The sequence below is a fragment of the Rosa rugosa genome, chromosome 6 (genome assembly GCF_958449725.1).
Source record: "Rosa rugosa chromosome 6, drRosRugo1.1, whole genome shotgun sequence".
Taxonomy (NCBI): Eukaryota; Viridiplantae; Streptophyta; class Magnoliopsida; order Rosales; family Rosaceae; genus Rosa; species Rosa rugosa.
The window spans coordinates 2,892,190-2,910,510 of record NC_084825.1 but is presented as its reverse complement, the minus strand read 5'-3'; the positions used below and the strand labels follow the sequence as shown (position 1 = coordinate 2,910,510).

At 39.4% G+C, this 18,321-nt stretch overlaps 2 protein-coding genes and 1 pseudogene across 4 annotated transcripts; 1 reads left to right on the top strand and 2 right to left on the bottom strand.

Moving 5' to 3' along the window:
* The first annotated feature begins 223 nt into the window (after positions 1 to 223).
* On the top strand, positions 224 to 6,874 carry LOC133714437 (two-pore potassium channel 4-like). 2 transcript variants are annotated; one of them, XM_062140552.1, is made up of 5 exons: positions 224 to 546; positions 3,994 to 4,643; positions 4,734 to 5,519; positions 5,776 to 5,874; positions 5,965 to 6,874. In XM_062140552.1, the coding sequence occupies exons 1-3, from the start codon at positions 236 to 238 to the stop codon at positions 4,757 to 4,759; spliced, it is 987 nt and encodes a 328-aa protein (XP_061996536.1). In that variant the 5' UTR covers positions 224 to 235; the 3' UTR covers positions 4,760 to 5,519; positions 5,776 to 5,874; positions 5,965 to 6,874. The 2 variants fall into 2 exon arrangements, with proteins under 2 accessions (XP_061996536.1, XP_061996535.1); XM_062140551.1 differs by having other exon boundaries at positions 4,734 to 5,874.
* On the bottom strand, positions 597 to 2,197 carry LOC133714434 (isocitrate dehydrogenase [NADP], chloroplastic-like; annotated as a pseudogene).
* A 4,177-nt stretch (positions 6,875 to 11,051) lies between the features above and the next one.
* LOC133717408 (uncharacterized) lies at positions 11,052 to 12,872 on the bottom strand. Of its 2 annotated transcripts, none has more exons than XM_062144115.1 (4): positions 12,504 to 12,872; positions 12,204 to 12,413; positions 11,619 to 12,053; positions 11,052 to 11,497 (listed from the first exon to the last, which is right to left on the bottom strand). In XM_062144115.1, the coding sequence occupies exons 1-4, from the start codon at positions 12,561 to 12,563 to the stop codon at positions 11,408 to 11,410; spliced, it is 795 nt and encodes a 264-aa protein (XP_062000099.1). In that variant the 5' UTR covers positions 12,564 to 12,872; the 3' UTR covers positions 11,052 to 11,407. The 2 variants fall into 2 exon arrangements, with proteins under 2 accessions (XP_062000099.1, XP_062000100.1); XM_062144116.1 differs by having other exon boundaries at positions 11,052 to 11,502; positions 12,504 to 12,870.
* Between the last annotated feature and the right edge of the window lie 5,449 nt (positions 12,873 to 18,321).

Genomic DNA, 18,321 nt, shown 5'->3' with positions numbered 1-18,321 from the left:
GCATCGGCCTGAAATCCAACCCGCCCCGATCCTAATTCCAAAAACCCTAAACTCAGCAACCCGCCCCAATCCTAATTCCAAAAACCCTAAACTCAGTCGCATTCCCAATTCCATTCCCTCTCTAAGCATGGAGGCTCTGAAAAAGCAATTGCAAGAGGAGTTTGAGGCACTGCAGGGCCAGATTGCCAAGATTGTTGGGGACAACGAGAAAGAATGGAAGACGATCGAAAAGCAAATGAGTGACTTGGAAGAGACGGCGAACCAGTTGCTAGGCATGGTTCCCGTTGCAGAGGACAGGGATGATGAAGAGGAATGGCTGGACTTCCGGGTCGACTGTGAGCGGTTGATTAGGGAGCGGGCTGAACTTGTAGGAGAGCAGCATGAAATTGAAATTGAGGAGGAAGCGAGAGGAGAAGAGTTTCGGCGGCTGGAGTTGAGGAATCTGCGATTGGCAGACGAACTTGCAATGATCAAAGCAAAGCTGGCATATGCCGAAGAAAAACTGGGTGTGGATTCCACAGCGGTTCCGGCTGGAGCTCGTTCTCAGTAAGTACTACACTTTTAGTTTACAAAATTTTTCGATTATGTTTGTTTTTGTCTAGTGTGATTCTTGTTGTTGCTACTTGCTGCTAGGATATCAGTATTAGTTTGAGAGAGCAACAGCTGGTGGGTTGGGGAGTGTTGAGAGATTAAGAAAACAGAATGGTTTTAGAAGAAACAGAGGGTTCTTAGCTGTAGAAGGGATAAATACAACGAGAGAGGGAGGTTAGGGGAGAGAGGCCTAGCCACCAAGCCTTCAAATTTCATTCCAATCTGATTTGGGAAGAACATGGAACTCAATAAAAGTACAGAAACCAGAGTACGTAAGAAACTAATGCACTTGGAAATTAGATGAGCCAACATGCCTAACATAACAGTAGAAGGGAAATATTCTGCCACCATTTCTACCCACCCTCTCCATTATTTCTTTCTGAATGAGAAAAGGAACAAATGGCACAGTTGCCCGACCAACTAGGCTTTCAAGAAAGCTTTGCTTTCAGTTCTGCTGCCACGGCATCAATGAACTCTTCCATGTTCAAGTAGTGGTTCCTAGCAAGGTTAGGTCCGTTAAGAACTAGTGCAAGATCCTTGGTCATTTTCCCAGATTCCACAGTTTCAATACAAGCTTCTTCCAGCTTCTGAGTGAAATTGTCATCCAACTTTGCCTTGTGCTCAAGCTCTCTTGTCCAAGCAAAAATAGAAGCTATGCTGTTTGTGCTGGTTTCACCACTTTTCTGGTGAACTCTATAATGCCGAGTAACTGTACCATGGACAGGTTCAGCTTCTTAGGTCTTTCTATCTGGGCAAACCAGTACTGATGTCATCAATCCAAAACCTTGAGCTAAGAAATCACTTTGCACATCGCCATCATAATTCTTGGATGCCCAAACATAACCACCTTCACTTTTGAATGCGTAAGCCACCATATCATCAATGAGGTGATGTTCATACCATATGCCAGCAGCTTCATACTTTGATTTCCAATGGGCTTCATAAACTTCTTGAAATATGTCCTTGAACCTTCCATCATACTTATTAAGAATAGTGTTTTTTTGTGCTATTATAAGAGGCCACCTTTTTCTCATAGGCTGTGTTCATAGAAGCTTCTACAAAAGCACGGATTGACTCATCGGTGTTGTACATGGCAATTGCTACTCCCCCTTCCCCTGTAAAGTTGTGTAATTCCAGTTCGGTCATCTCATCCTTTCCTTCTGGAACAAACAACAATTTCAATTTCCCAGGTCCTTTGATAACTGTATCAGTTGCTCGATATTGATCACCGAAAGCATGTCTTCCAATGCATATTGGCTTCATCCAATGAGGCAAGGAATGTTCTTGCAAAGAATCAGTTCTCTGAAAACAGTACCATTCAAAATATTCCTAATAGTCCCATTGGAACTCCTCCACATTTGCTTAATCTGGTGTGATAGTCGCCCATTTGATTGCTGCATTGTACTTAAGAGTAGCCTCTGCACTTTCAACGGTAACTTTATCATCGTGGCATCACGGTGAGGAAGACCAAGGTCAAAGTACTTAATGTCCCAATCCAAAAAGGGGAAAATAAGCTTATCCTTAATTGATTTCCAGAAAATTCGAGTCATCTCATCTCCATCCATCTCGACGATGGGATAGCGATCTTGATCTTCTCAAATGCCATTGTGGCTGATAGGATTTGATTGATTGGTAGATAGGTTTGGATCAGCGACTCTTTTCAAGGGAGAGAGTCGCTCAGTGGTTTTGACTCGTGAATCAGGCATTAATAATAAGATTCTTGAAAAATCACTATAAGATTTAAATAGACTCTTAAAAACACTAAGACTCATAATTACTCTTCATAAAACTGAAAAATGACATCAGCCAAAAACGTGTGTTTCCATACCTTCCTTGCTACAGTACACTCCCAAAGCAAATGAGTTATTGACTCATCTCTACCACTACAACCCAAACAATCTGAATGCATCACCACCCTTTGCTGCATAACCGCCGATGCACACTGTAGAAATCCGTTACATGCTCGCCAAAGAAACAATTTAATTTTGTTTGGAATCTTCAAACCCCACAGTAGCTTCCAACCTTGTGAGGTTACTCCATTCTGCCCACTACACTGCTTGATACATCCAAACCCTTACTCCGTTGTCTATCTTGAGCTGCCACCCAATAGCCTGATTTCACCGTATACCTCCCATTGTTATTGTAATATACCAAATCAATTTGTCATGCCCCCCACAGTGTGAAAGCAGGATTGAAAGTATAGGCTTTGCTTCCGATTCAAAAAACTGATTAGCAAATAACATCCACATCCCACTCCCTTTGTGAGGTGATTAATGCTGCAACTCATGTGTTACTAGGCAGTGTAATAGAAGATAAAACTTTAAAATTAGTAGGCTGAGGTACCCATTTATCTAACCTTATATCAGTTTGAGTTCCATCACCCACCCTCCATCTCATCCCCAACTCAAGCACTTATTTTCCCCACACTAAACTCCTCCATATTAAAGAAGCTCCACTACACCCCCAGGCATCCAACCAATCTGCATCTGGAAAGTACTTAACTCTTAACTCTAGTTAACCTGCTGTCGAGAGAATGCAGAGAAAGCATTAGCTGCCAAAACGTTTTGGCTAGCAGAGCTTTATTGAAAATCTCCAAATCTCTAAATCCCAAACCACCATCCCATTTACTGCCACACAATTTCTCCCACTTGCACCAATGCATCCCTTTCTTATCACCACCCTTACCCCACCAGAACCTAGTTATCTTAGATTGAAACCTTCGCTGTACCCCTTTTGGCAATTTAAAAACACTCATCGTATAAGTTGGGATTGCCTGAGCCACTGCTTTCACTAATATCATCTTCCCAGCTTTAGAGAGAAATTTGCTCTGCCAACCCTCCAGATGATGATCCAATCTTTCATCTAACTTTCTATACATCTTTTTATTCTTCCCCAACATAGTTGGCAGGCCTAAATGTCTTCCTCATGAAAAGGAGCAATCTGCACCCCTCCTGCAACTCAGATTTCGCATTAGTTCTCACACCTGGTCCAAAAGCAACCAGACTTTAGAAGTTAATTTTTTGCCCCACCGCACTTTCATACAATAGTAAGATTTTCTTTAGATTAATAACCTCCTGCAAATCAGCTCTTGCAAACACTAGACTATCATCTGCGAAAAGCAAATGAGATAGAAGAAGCAATTGGAGTAGTTTGTACACCATGAATCGTACCCATCATATCCTTAGATGTGAATAAACTCGATAAATCTTCAGAACACAAAAGAAAAAGGTACGGGATAAGGGGTCCCCTTGCCGAAATCCTCTTCATCTATACATTTGGAAGCCCTTTTGCTTTTGCTTTTGCTTTTTTTTTTTTTTCTTTTCATCTGTTGGTTTGTTATTTGCATATAATAAAGTACTTATTTGGACGTTAGTAACATTTTACGTTTCTTTCACTTTTCAGGGGTACTGCCTTAGGCCTGTTACCATACATGGCTATGGTTTATGTGTCGTTTTGCTGGGTATTTGCAGGTCTATTGATTTTTCATCATATCCATGACTTTGGTAAGCGCGAGGATGAGTACACATTTGTTGATGCATTTTATTTGACTTCCTATACGGCATCCACGGTTGGTTATGGGGACATTCCTCCTAGAGAGGCTCCTGCTCTTATTATCTCTGATGTGGTAGGTATATTTGGTAGTTTTGTATCGATTATCCTCTGCCATTTTGTGAGTCGGCTAGCCATTTGGTTGGATCAGAGGTTTTTACCACAGGAGAGCCACCGTGTGAGATTCTTCTATCAGGTCCTTTCATCTATTGGCACGATTGTGATAGTTATATCTTCAGGGATAGCAGGCCTTTATATTTTTGAGAGGGAGCGGCTAGCTCATGATTTACCTGATCATTCATCCTCACGGATCTTTCTCGACATACTTCACCTGACAGTTATGACTACGACTACCGTTGGATATGGAGATTTGGCCTTTGCTACTGCAGGTGGGAGATTATTCGCCACATTGTGGATTCCTTTCTCTACTACCTTCTATTCAGTCGCGATCACATTCCTGGTCCAGGCTATTCTGAGCGCTATGTCACGTCGATCTTTTGGAGGTATGTACTTATTGTAGTTTCTTAAATCATGCATTCTCATAGTTTTACTTGAGGTGTTTATTTGCTTATACATTATTTGATGTCTTATAGGACACATCCGTGCATGGAGCAGCTAGAGCTGGGGATGGAGGACCAGGATTCGTCATTTCTAGATATATTTTCCATATTTGGATGACGATATTAGTATTTCTTCTTGGATAGATACAATATTAGTAGTATTTCTAGATATATAGTGCCCCACATGCCATGGATGATGCATAACCTTTGAGAGGTTTATTACATATATTCAGGCACAGAACTAGGGTGGGATTGAGTAGTCCTACAGCCGACCCGTTTATTTTTTGTTATTTTTTTGAGAAGGAAAAAAAATTTCTAATCTAAAGAGCGTCTGGAATGCACCAAAATTAAAATTAATTGCCCAGTATCATTTGGTCATGTGACATAAGTTTCTCCTTTTTAAGTGGGAGGTCGTGAGTTCAGCTTACAATAGGCTAGTTGTTATATCTGAGTTGTTGATTTGATAAAAAATAAAATAAATAAAAAATTACTCTCTTCTAAAGGAGGGTTTTTTTCTTATGAGTAGTGATGTGCCGTTCTGCTCTCACCTCAGTCCGCTTTATTATGGGTCTACCCTCGCTTTATGTCATGGCGCTGGATCTTTAGTTCGCGGAGGGTTGGGGGTGTCGTAACAGCGCGTCTTTTATCCGGGAACAATTAGGAGGGGGGGGGGGGGGGGGGGGGGTTGGTTTTGTTTAGTGGATACGGTCTTTGATATATTCTTTATTGGTTGGATGAATAGGACCCTGTCCTTTGTTCACAGAAGAGGAAAAGCTGATGCTGCATAGGCAAAAACCTGATATGGCTTCTGCCACCTCTGTAAGTGTCGCATCTGTTATGATCATTAATAGGTGACTTTTGGGCTTTCATTTTTGTCTTCAGAAAATTGTCCCGTGTGATGGTGAGTCTGTAAAGGTGGCTGATGCATACTGTCTTCCTGGATTGAGATTTTTATATAAAAAGATGTTTTGAACTGCAGCTTCTGTTGTTGCAGTGCTATCACAATCTGCAGGGACGCTAATATCTCCTAACATAAACATACTTTTTAATTTCTAATTTGATGAACTCTTTCCAGAGTAAATGGTTGCCCCTTCACACTCTTGCCGTATCAGGAGAATATTACATTATGCACGCTTTATCAAAACATGAAGCTGATATTAATGCTGCGGATAAGGTATATAAATGACTAAATGAATGATTGTTAACCACTGAAGAGTTTCTTGCATTTTCATTTGTGATTTGAGCTTGGTTCACTGTTTTTCAGGATGATTGGACTGTTCTTGACAAGGCAATTATCCGTAAAAACCAGGCCATTACAGACTATCTTCTCAGAGATTCGGCTAATCCATTTGTTCGTGATAAAGGGGTTGGAAGTTTATGTATGTATATATATTGATCCAGGTCGGTGTTGTGGTAGCTCTTTGCTCTAAAAGAAGTTTTATGTTGGATACATGATGGCACTGCCTCAATGCAGTATGCTGTCCGGACAGCTTGAAGTCAAGTAACTGAGGTTCTTTTGTTATACAACGGTGATATAAACCTTCAGGACAATGTATGGATTAAACTATTGCGAAAAGTGAAAGCACTCTCTAATGCAATATTAATGGGTCATAACTAAATAGAGCTCTTCTTTTCACTTTATATGATGGGTGGATGCCCTTGCATCTAGCTGTTCAAAAATTCGTCCACAATTCTTTTAAGCCTTTGTCACTTGATCCAGGCTAATGCACACATACTTGATATTGCTCTTTGAACAACATGTTTGATGGATTTGCTTCTTCACATTGTTACTTTCTGTTCTTAAATTTCAGAGTCGGGTGCATCTCCTAAAGTGGAGAAAAGCTTTCTTCGTTTATGATAAAGCAAATATCAGTGACGGATATGCTTGTGCATTTGTTGACGTGGAATTGCAGGCCAGGAGTTTTAGCTTTGGCATGTCGACACCAGATATTGCAGGAATATTTTATGTAGTGTGTGGGTAGGGGATTTAAAGGTTCCAAGGGATTTCAAGGTGATGGGATTATAAGGTGATGGGATCCTAAAATGAAGGAATATAAGTGGTGAATTGTTTAAATGAATTGTTTGGATAATTTTTTTGTAAGTGAAGGGATTTCATTATGAGATTTTGTAAACATATTTATTTTTTTACAAGATTAATCTTTTTTTATACTTTACTATTTATAGTAAATTGCACTCTCTATTCTGAGAAATTCTTAGATAGGGGTTTCCCCACCACGTGGCTTTAGGGCCACCCAATCAGAAGAAAGAAATTTTTTCTTCTTTTTCGAACCGCCCTGCTCCCCAAATGTACAATACCCAAAAGACCCCCCTGCTGGGCAGTGATTGGTCTGCCGCACCACGTGGCGGTGCGGGTGCTCCATGCAAGTCTTTCTCCTTTATTCTTAACCAAATAGATGTCAAACAAGAAAAAATTGTGCTTCACCAATTAATTCCAAAACTTCCATTAAAATGAGAAAATCATGAAAAACGCTAGAAATTTGAAAAATGCAACAACTGAAATTTTAGTCACAATTTGATCTTGATCTTGCTTGAATTCAGAGATTTAAAATGTCAACATTTTAATAACATTATAGTGATAACATCCTAAATGTCACAACAAAACTTCAAAATTATGGAACATTTGCGAGGTCTCCTAAAATCATGGAACATCTTGCTTCTCATTGCCCTCCGTCACTGTCTTTCCATCTTTTTTTCTTCCTCCAGTTCTGACGATCTGTCCTAAAATTTCTCAGCACCTTCCCGGTCAAAAAGAAAAAGTGATCCATCTGAAACAAATGATGTGTGTCAAACTAAGGCATAAATGACATTATAACAATATACTCAAACCAAGCTGCACACACATTCAATGCGAAGATGCACATAGAATCTCATGACTTGAAAAAATGCATATAATTGAGTCTTATGTATTGAGAATCTATGCCGAAAATATGTTTCAAACATAAACTATACAAGACACCACAACTCCCATGTCAAAGAACAATACAAAAATGCCTAGTGTTAACTGACCCAACTGCTTCTTGACATTAACTTCCCTCCTCTTAATCATAGCATTACTAGTCAAAACCTTATGATGAGAAGTTTCTATAGATTATGTAACCAACAAATCCAACTGGAAGCTGTAGAGAATGATGCACAGAGAAATCAAATTATAGTAATTTAATTTTTAGTAATAAATAAAAATGTTCCAAGTATTTCAAACACAATATCAAGAGGCAAGTATTGTGAAAAACATGTAGCTATAGCACAATCTCCGATTGAAGCAATACATGTCTACAAAGTTTCCAGAGGCATTGATCGACTAGTAACATATGTGGATAGATCTGTCATGAAATATCATCGCACACGCCAGTTGAAAGACATTCCTGACCACGATTACTGTTTGGAAGAAAGACGGGAGGGGAAGGGATTGGGTTAAAGGTGGGGGCGCCCAAGAGTAAACCTTTCATTGAATACATTCAAGAAGAATGACACAAATCAGAAACCACAGAACAAGTAATCAAGTAAGGTCTCGGGGCAGTCAAAGCAGCAAGAAATGAAGCCGAGACTCGTAAGGTCAGTCCTCTTACTTCAAGAGATTGACCAGAAAAGAAATGTGACGATAACATTTCAAGACTAGTAGACGGGGAAGATGATAAGTTATTGTTACTACAGTTGATCGTTAACAGGACCAAGAGATAACAGAACCACTTACTGACATTTAAGTGAAACATGACATATACACAGTGGCTAAACAAGAAGTACTCAAAAGGATGTAAATGATATAGACGACTATCAGTCTATACCAGATAATGGACAACTGGTTCAGTAGCAAAAGAAGTCACACCTTACACAGTGCTCTATATTCTTTCTGTAAGCGCTTGAGCATGATTTCTCTGCCATCTCCCAGTATCTTAACAAGGTAGCAAATAAAGCCCCTATTCAATATTTCAATATATGCTTAACTTCTTTGGTCCCAAATGTTATTATTAGTTCTCTGATAAACATAGACAAGAATAGCACATTAGAACTAGATTCTCTGATAAACTCATCTACTCAACCCCAGCAGCAACTCACCATCCAATTACCAGTTTTATCGAAAAATCCCAACAAAAGTTAAGCATACTGTGAACTAGTAAATAACTGACTACAATTTTTACAAGTAATGTAATCAACTCATCATAAATTTGTTCACAATTCACACATTTTGAATTCCAATTCACAAATTTGAAATCTCTGATTTCAATTCAGAAGCTAGCAAAAAGGGAGCAAAGAAACCATATCCATCCCACCAAGACTATTCAAATGCAGACTTTATGGCCTATCTAAATGATTCTGGGGTTAAACTTATGAATATGTCAATTGGGTTTACTTTCATTTGAAACATAGATATCTCATATTGAGTCAGAAACAAACCTGAGCTTTTATAAGAACGAAACTTGAACGCTGAGTTTCTTGTTTACTCGACATATATGAAACCCAAAACTCAAAACATCGGCAAACAATCAATATCCCTCAAATTGAACGAATGCAAGCCAGCAGGCCAGTCACTTCAAATTTGATGAAGAAACCGCAGAAGCAAATGAAGAATTATCAAGAATAATAACACCTAACTGAATCACCCAAAAACTAAATGAAGAAACAATAGATTACAACGAGAAACGAAAGCCCATGGTGTAGAAGAAACCTGGAGATCAGTGATGGAACCAGAAGAAATCGCGAGAAATGGATGCGTCGCGGTCATTCTTCGGAATTTCAAAGTTACGCCTCTTCAGGTGTAACTTAGAGGAGGGATTTGACAAAATATATATCCCCCGTGTGAAAGTCCCGGTTATTTCAAATTCCTTCCTGTTTTCTTTGCCAAACAGGGCACTCATCACGTGGGATTCTAAAATCCCTATTAATTGTCATCTCCCACCTCAAAATACCTTTACCCAAACACTGCCTTACAGAAGTTGAAAGAGCTTGATCAGTTGAGGAAAGAGTAAGAAGATGCGCTCATTGTCCATTTTGCTTGAGTCCAAAAACAATACAAATTCATTCGACAAATTAACTGGATTCCCAAAAATCCAAATCCTCAGAAAAAACAGAAGGTCTCTCTAGCTTTGACAAACTCATTTCAATCCCACCACCAGTTTTTCTCTTCCTCCCAAAATCCAGAGCCGTCTTCTTCCCCTTTCACTCTCTGTTTTTCAAAAAAAACAATTAACAGTTGCGACACCATTCAAGAAGCTTAAATTGTCACACGTGGAAGATGAAGAAAAAAGGAAATGAAAGACTTTTGATCTGCTAGGCCACTCCCTCTCAAGGAGAAATGCCAAGGGTCTATTATTCAGTTGAGCAGAAACAGGCCTTTACTCGCTTGGAAGAGAGAAGCCCAATGATTCAAGCTTCGGAAAATAGCCCACATATTTCACAAGCAAAAAGACGATAAGAAAATTTAGAGGAAAGATAAATGGCACTAGCTGAAACCAGGAGATAACCAATGTTTGCAGCGATTAGAGAACATGAATAATATTTCTACTCAGCTATGTATCCCTACAGCAAGTCAGTATCTCATTCTGCCTGAGCTTAATACAAGCATCTGCAGGGAGCAGTCTACAAGTATAACATGGCATCTTCTGAATTAGAGTTTTCCCCTGTTCAATAAACTAAATTGCGATGCCCGTTTCTTTTTGTTATCTCAATTACTTGATCATGTAGTGTGATGTAGTAATAGGGGTTCTACGACTAACTCAAACCACACACATCTCTGCATCTTTCTATATCTAATTCACATGATTCTTCACTCACTAAACGCTATTAGAATACGACTTCTCTTAAACTCAATCCAGAGTAACTGTATCCATCTGGAAGACACTTTTCTTTCAGGATCAATCACAGATTCAATTATTACCATAAAGGGCTTTTAACTATAAACAGAAATGAGGGGCGGTCACACACATAGACACATATTTAACCTAGAACTATCAGTAACAAAGCTTAGGCCACATGCAAAGACACATATTTAACCTAGAACTATCAGTAACAAAGCTTAATTCTTTCATAAAAAGGGTTATGCTTTTGTATAGTGATTTACATTCATAATAATTTTTGAATGCATTTATTACAATTATCTTCCTAGAAAGGCTTTTACATGCTTTGCACTATGTCTTCAACTCTGTGCATAATGCATCAAAAATAGCATCACTTTAAATAGTTGCCAAAGAAATTTAAAATCAGCTGAAATGAATAGTATACATGCAAGTGTTCAAGAAACTAAAACTTGTCTATAAGAATAAGATATCAATAACTTACGTCTACAAGGGAAAAATTATTACCTGAAAAGCAAGATAATTATTCGAAACCAGACACTTGCAAGAAGTTCATCATCTTCAATTCAGTCCCTGAATAACCACGATTACAAAGAAACAAATCTCCTGAACATGTGCTATTTGCATACAACATTGATAGAGAGAGTAGTTTAGGCAACACATTAAGGGCGAAGGCAAATTCCAGAAGACTATCCTTGGATATAATTCAATTTATTCCACATACATAAGAAACTAACAACACCGATCGTCCACCATGCAGTACTTCTATGTACAATCAGGGTAAAACAAACTAAAAATCCTAAAATTTTATGTCATGAGAAAGTTCAATGTTCTCAATGTCCTCCCTGCCTTGTCTTCCATCTAGAGTCAACATACTCCAAACAGGTCCTCATCTTTTTATGTTATGATAAAGTCCAAAAGCTTCCTTCCTATTGAGGCTTCGTCAGGATGTTCAGACTCGTCATCATCTCTTACAGGATGTTTATGCTTCACTAGTAAAAAAGAAAAAGCACATCAGAAAGTCAGCTATGCCACTTTCAAAAACCAACTTCTCAGTTCTTAATAAAAACCAAAAACATGTACAATGAGAAAGAGAGAAACATATCACCTCAGCATCTTTGTTGGACTCCTTTGTTAGAAAGAAGTTGAAGAATTTAGACATTGCAGCGGAAATTGGAGATTTAAAGTCAAGCCTGACAAACGGTTGCAGAATAAAATGCACATACTTTCTTAACATTTCACAATCATCATCCTCAGTCTTGACTGTGTCAACATATGCATCATAGTGGAGTCGGAGCACAGGTTTTACATCATCAGTGATTTCTGAATTTTTCACACAAGTCTTAAGAAAAGAAAATAAATTGTCCCGTTTCTCCAATATCTCTGAATGTAGCTTGTCCACCTTATCTGTCTCTGCTTGTAAGCACATTTTTTTCTTTCGTATTTCAGCAATCAATCTATCAAACTTCTCCATGGTGGGTGTTCGTTTTCCCATATAATTCACATCAGGACCAGCAAGAAACTCATCGATTGCCTTATTTAACTGCCCAAAAAAGCATCAAAACTTGAGACGTTGAAGCCTATTTAGTATCAGAATTGCAGGTGGGAGTGACTAAACTAGCATGACAGTCATATATACATTTACCAGCTTACAATTGAACTTAAAAGGCCAAATGGGTGACATAAATCTTACCTGATGCACGCTCTTCTTCTTGGTCTCCAAGGCCTCCTTGAGTGTCTTTCTTTTTTTTTCAAATTCAGATCTTGCACTCGAAGTCGCTTTTATAAAAGCTCTGAGCTTTTCCTCTGCTGCTTCTTTTTCCTGCGTGACAAGTCTCTCCTTGGCCATCCAGCTCTCTTTCTCTGTCAGGAGCAGCTCCCTTTGGAGTTCGCATTGAGAAAGCTGACAATTAAGCACCAGTTAGAATGCAACGCAGATCGAATATCTGGTAATATATATAGAGAGAATACCATTAGTAATAGTGCAAATAACCTGCTCTTTGAGCCTCAAAACCTCTTCGTCCATGGTGCCTGTCTCCTCCGCCGCCGACATCCTTCCCCTATTTTCAATAAAACCCGATCAAAATGCCTAATTGAATAGAAGAACGAAACCCTAGCCTGAACTTGATCCGAATTCCAATATTAATCCCCAATCAATTGTGAACGAAAACCGGGGCCGTGACGCAATCTGATTTCTATAACAGATACCACTGCGCCGGACGTGAATCGGAGTTTCAAATTCCGGCTAATCGGACCTTCAAGTCCCGAGTTTCTCTCTACTCTCGCTCTCTCTTATCTCTCCAGCCACTTCCGTTTCTGGGCTAAGCGCCGATCAACTCGCGTCTTCTTATTAAATTATTTTGGGAGAATTCCCATTTTACCTACAAATAGTTGCTAGGCCCATGAAAGGCAACTTAGACAGACATCGAGGTTGGGCCCAAAACTGGAAACCAAACACGTTTGTCTCCACGAAAGTTTAGGGATATGGTTAAAATCCCCTCCCCATTGGGTAAGATACCCTGACGAGAATAAATTTGGGAGAATTCTGGGATGAATGGAATAAATTAAAAATGTGGAAATATTCTTTTCTTAATGATGTCTACAAGGTTAGGAGAGAGTCGAACATCCTTCAGTACTACTTCAGAAGATTCACTAGTACCGCCAAAGTCAAACATAGTTGTAGGTTGTATAATCAAGCCACTAGGATCCCAAATACGAAACCCTAGAGAACTAGAGCCCATGAAATGGGTCCACAAATGAGCCCAAATCCAAACATGCTCAAAAACTTTGGACGCCTAGTTGGGCTGCAGAATTTGTTTGGACCCCAAAATACCCCCACTAATTTGGGCCTCCACCTTAGCCTAGGCCATCCAATTGATCTGGGCACCCAACCTGGGGTGATGACCGTCCCATCTGCCATGGTCACCGCCTCACAACTCGACCATTGCACAAATACCGCCGCTGCAACCATAGATCGGGGACCGATACCAGAACGCCCCTCCAGTAGCGACTTTTCAAAGTTTGGCACCGCCGTACTATTCCCATGACACCGCCGAAATGGCCTCTGCACATTCTCCGCTGCCGACGCCAGTGAGTGCACTAGCAGCGCGGTGCATTCAGAAACTCGCCACCACTCCAGAAAAATGGAGCGCTGCCTCCCTTGTCACCTTGTTCTGGGCATAGGGCACGGACCGCAGCCAAGAACACACAGCCTCCCGTATCCAACCCCCTTCCACCCCTACCTTCAAATTTTGGCCAACCCGCCGATCGCCAAAAAATTTCAATCGGGCTCTACGTGGTCGGATCCGACCTGCATCATCAGGGCCACGCCCTGGTAGCTTGCTCACCATCATCCAACGCCGGACACCGGCTTCTGCCCGAGGTTTCGCTGCTTCCAGCTTGGAACACAAAACCATTTGGGACTCATCCCATTGCACAAACTCTGCCCTAGGGATCAACGAAACAGAACTGATTGGGTAGCGCACACTCTTCCCCATGTCGGGTAAAGAAATAACACCGATTAGAGAAGCTATTGGCGATAGAGATCACCATTGGAGCCAGTGGCGGAGCCAGAAAATGATCTCAACTGGGGCACTCGAAAGTTTAAAAAAAAAATAAACAAATAAACTTAAGGGGAAATGCTCATACACCTCAATTTCACCAATATACTTCTTATACACCCTGCCAACTTATTTTTATTCCCTTTCACACAAACTTTTCTCTTTTTCTTTTCACCTACCCATCTTATCTACTTTTATACCATTAATACCCCTCTTTTCTCTCTATCTCTCCGTCCTTTTGCATATGTTTACTATTATTATGATTAACTTTTCTTTAGATAAAACGTGGTGGACCCATCTTGATTTATTTGTTTAGATAGTAATTGCAGGCATAAATAAATTCATCCTCCATATTCGAAGGTAAACAGTTATTGTTCTCTATTCATAATTTCAATTGTCGACCGAGTTGAGTTAGTTGCTATCTGTAATAATACAAGCAAAGAATTAGCAGAAGAAAAAGAAAAGTTGAGAAAATTAAAAGATTATAGATCAAGGCTTAAAAGAGAAACTCTCGACTATTGAGATATTATCTTTATAGTCCAGAAAAGAATTTATAAAAATGAGAAGAATATTGAAAATCTCTTATATACATTGAAAGAGGAACAAAAACCTCTTGATTATTTGAGCATTGGTTAGATCCGCAAATTACTGGTATCAGAGCTTACAAAGAGCTCAAAAGGAGAATCCTCAATGGGGACAATGTCTGAATTGCTATTAGAGAAGTTGAATTCTCTACTAAAATCTTCTGATGAGAAACATCAGAACCTGATACAAAAAGGATCTAGATGTCAAAATCATCTAGAAAAAGTACCAGATATAATCTCCCAATTAGAAAAATTGGAAAACAAGATAGATTATATCAAAGAACTTCCTAAAAGGGAAGAAGAACAGCTAACAAGTGTTGGCAGAAAAATCAATGAACAGCGAGAAATGCTGGATTCTATGAAAAATATACTGAAGGATAAGAAAACGTCCTCTAGTAAAATCAAAGAAAACTAATGGATTCAAACCATTAGAGAAACCTGAGAAGAATCCTACTCCAAGCATGATTTTTCTAGAACCTTCTACTAGTCTGACTAGTATCAGGTATGAAAAACCAAAGCACTTGGTAGCAAGAGATGTCAAGATGATGAGCATCTTTGGAAAAAAGAAAGGAGTACAACTCCTAAATGCTGAAGAATTTGAATACAATGAAATTGAACAGGAGGTAAAAAACTCCGCAATGAATTCCTAAGTTAGATTTTAAACAAATCTACAAAAGGGGAAAGTTTGAACTAATGGATAGCCATCATTTCAAATTATTAGAATTTACAACCCCCTCTACAAGAGGAGAAATAGATCTCTTAATGATCACTCCTCAAGAAGTTGCCAGAGCAAAGACAAAAAAGGAAAAATTTCAAGAAGAGTACATGAAGTATTGGCCGTTCTAACCTTTCGTGAATCAAGTTTTGTTAAAATCAAAACGGTACATCAAGTTCAAATTTCTACCCAATTTAGGTACATGTCTTTACAGGTTCCGTTAGTCAATGTGATTTTGGTCAAATTTGTAAGGGCAAATCCATCTCTTCAAGGATTGATAAAAAAATAAAATAAAATAAAAACAAATATTAGAGGATCATCTCCATTCTCCCACATGTGGTGGAGACGACGGCGGGCTTCTGGGTTGCTGTGGTGGAGCTATTCCAAAGACAACGGCGGCTTTTACTCCACAATTCACAAGACTGATTTCAATTCCTCATGAAGAATCAGCTCATCTTATCATCCATTGGAATTTCCAACAGTGAACATCAGCGAGCTCTCCAACTCAAACCATTCACGAATCATGTCCAGCCAAGTATCAATTCGAGGTCTAGGACTAGAACAACTGCCAAAAATGAATCAAGGAGCTCCAGAAAAGTCGCCGGAAACCACGAACACAGCGACAACCAACACTACCCAAAAACACCAATTATTCAAAACCCAATCAAAACTTGAAATTGATCACACCAGAAGATAAGGCATGAAGAGTAGAAGGATTTTCTCACCACATGCATCTCAAAACGTCGCCGGAATTTTCCCAGAAACTAGTTGAAGATCAAAACTTGCGGGCTTCGTTCGGTCGCCGTCCGTCATTGCACGGGAAAACTGAGGCCACGGTTCTCTCCATGCAGCCAAGACGATTTAATCGCCACAATCCGATCAGTTGAGGTGACCGGAATCGGAAACTGCAATCCCAAACAATCAAATCCATAAGCTTTTGCATACCTTCTTCAAGTATATAGCTCGACTATCAGAGACATAGAGTAGGGGGGAGAGAGAGATAGAGTTGGAGAACTGTGTGTATTTGTTAAAAGTGGTTTGGACCTCGAATAAGGGGAGCTTGAGATTGAGGGGAAGGGTTGTGAGGCTTTATATTCTTGGTGGTGCCGAAATGGATTCGAGGACAGGGCCAGATCGGATCCGGATTGGAGGAGACTAGGAGGTGTTGCTGGCCCGCCGTACCAGTGCCGTCGACTGTCAAAGAGACTAGGAGAGAGTGAGAGACTGAGCATCTGAGTCTTCAGATAGAGAGGGGGAGGGGGAGGGGGAGAGAGAGAGAGAGAGAGAGAGAGAGAGAGAGAGAGAGAGAGAGAGAGAGAGAGAGAGAGAGAGAGAGAGAGAGAGAGAGAGGAAACTGTAAAAATCCTATTTTACCCTTCAATTATTTGACAATGGCAGACATCGAAACGGAACCCGTAACGGCATGTACCTAAATTGGGTAGAAATTTGAACTTGATGTACCGTTTTGATTTTAACAAAACTTGATTCACGAAAGGTTAGAACGGCCAATACTTCATGTACTATTCTTGAAATTTTCCCGACAAAAAATTATCAATTTATGCACATTGGAGCAGTCCAAGTTGGCATAAAATTACTTGCCCGAGAATGCATAAACTGTTCAGTCTTATGTGTCTTGCAAGACAATAGACTAACATATTTTCAAGCTAGTCTATTGGGAACACTTGAAGCATCTTTATGCAATCAATTGGCATATTTCAACTGTTTCCCAAATTTCTCAACAAGCTTGAAATATGCAGCTCACTGTCTAAGACTGAGAGTCAAGACAAATGGTATATCAATGAAAGAAGATATGCAAGAACTTGCAATAGTATACAGAATATATTATAAACTGATGAGTACCACAGTAGAACCAAAGACAAGGATATCAAATATCCCAGGTCTTACTACTGGATTCCTCACCAGTCAGAAGAACCATTCACAACAAATTCACAAGGTTACTTGGAATGAGGTAACTTTTCCTATCGAATGGAAAATATCTGGTCCGAAAAAGCCACCAGAAAGTGCTAAAGCAAAAATTTATGAAAGTAGAAAGACTGGAGAAATCAGTCTAAAATTTGACGATCACAGAAAAAGTAATGTCTGTCCTGAGAACATCAGGATAAATAAAAATATTCTCAGGAGAAGCTACAGCATTAGAGAAGCTAGTGTTAGTGGCACCAATTTTACTATTGAAGAATCAACAGATCCAATTACTGAAGAAGAATTAGAAGCTCATCTAAATAGACCAGTAAATATGCTTAGAGCAAGAAAGCTCTATGAACTCCATGATGAAGCAGAATCCTGCAAAAATACTTAACGATTAGAACAACTAATCGAAGAAATGAAAATTTTCATAACAGGAAAGGTAAGAAAAGTCCTTCCCTATCAAGATATAGAAATGGAAGACAGAGAAAGCTCCAATTCTAAAACTTTCATCATTAGAGAAAAGGGAAAACTGAAACTCCCTGTGCAGAAAGCGCTTACAGGCAGAAAAGTTGAAAGAAATTCTCAAAGATTTGTCTCAGAGGACAATATGCCTAGGGTGCCAATCATGAATTATGGTATATGGCTAAATCTAGACAAAACTCTAGATAAAAGAAAAGCTATTGACCAATGGGTAGATAGCCTGATGATGGCCTCTGCTCTCACCCTTGGAAAATTTGAAGCACCAGATCTTTAGGTGTACTATGAAACTACTCTCACCGGAGTAGCCAAAAAGTACTATTTGTCTTTTAAAGAGACTGCCAGAGGAAGAGACTGGCTAGAAGAAATAAAAAATTCAAAATCTCCGTACGATTTTGCATTACCCCTGTACGATCAATTATGTGGAGATCTCTCAAATTTGAGTGAAAAGGCTAAAGAAACTGCCAAATCAAATATCTATGCTCTCAAAATTTGTGACATGAGATATTTTGAAGAATACTTGAATGAATTTCAAGAACACTACTGTAC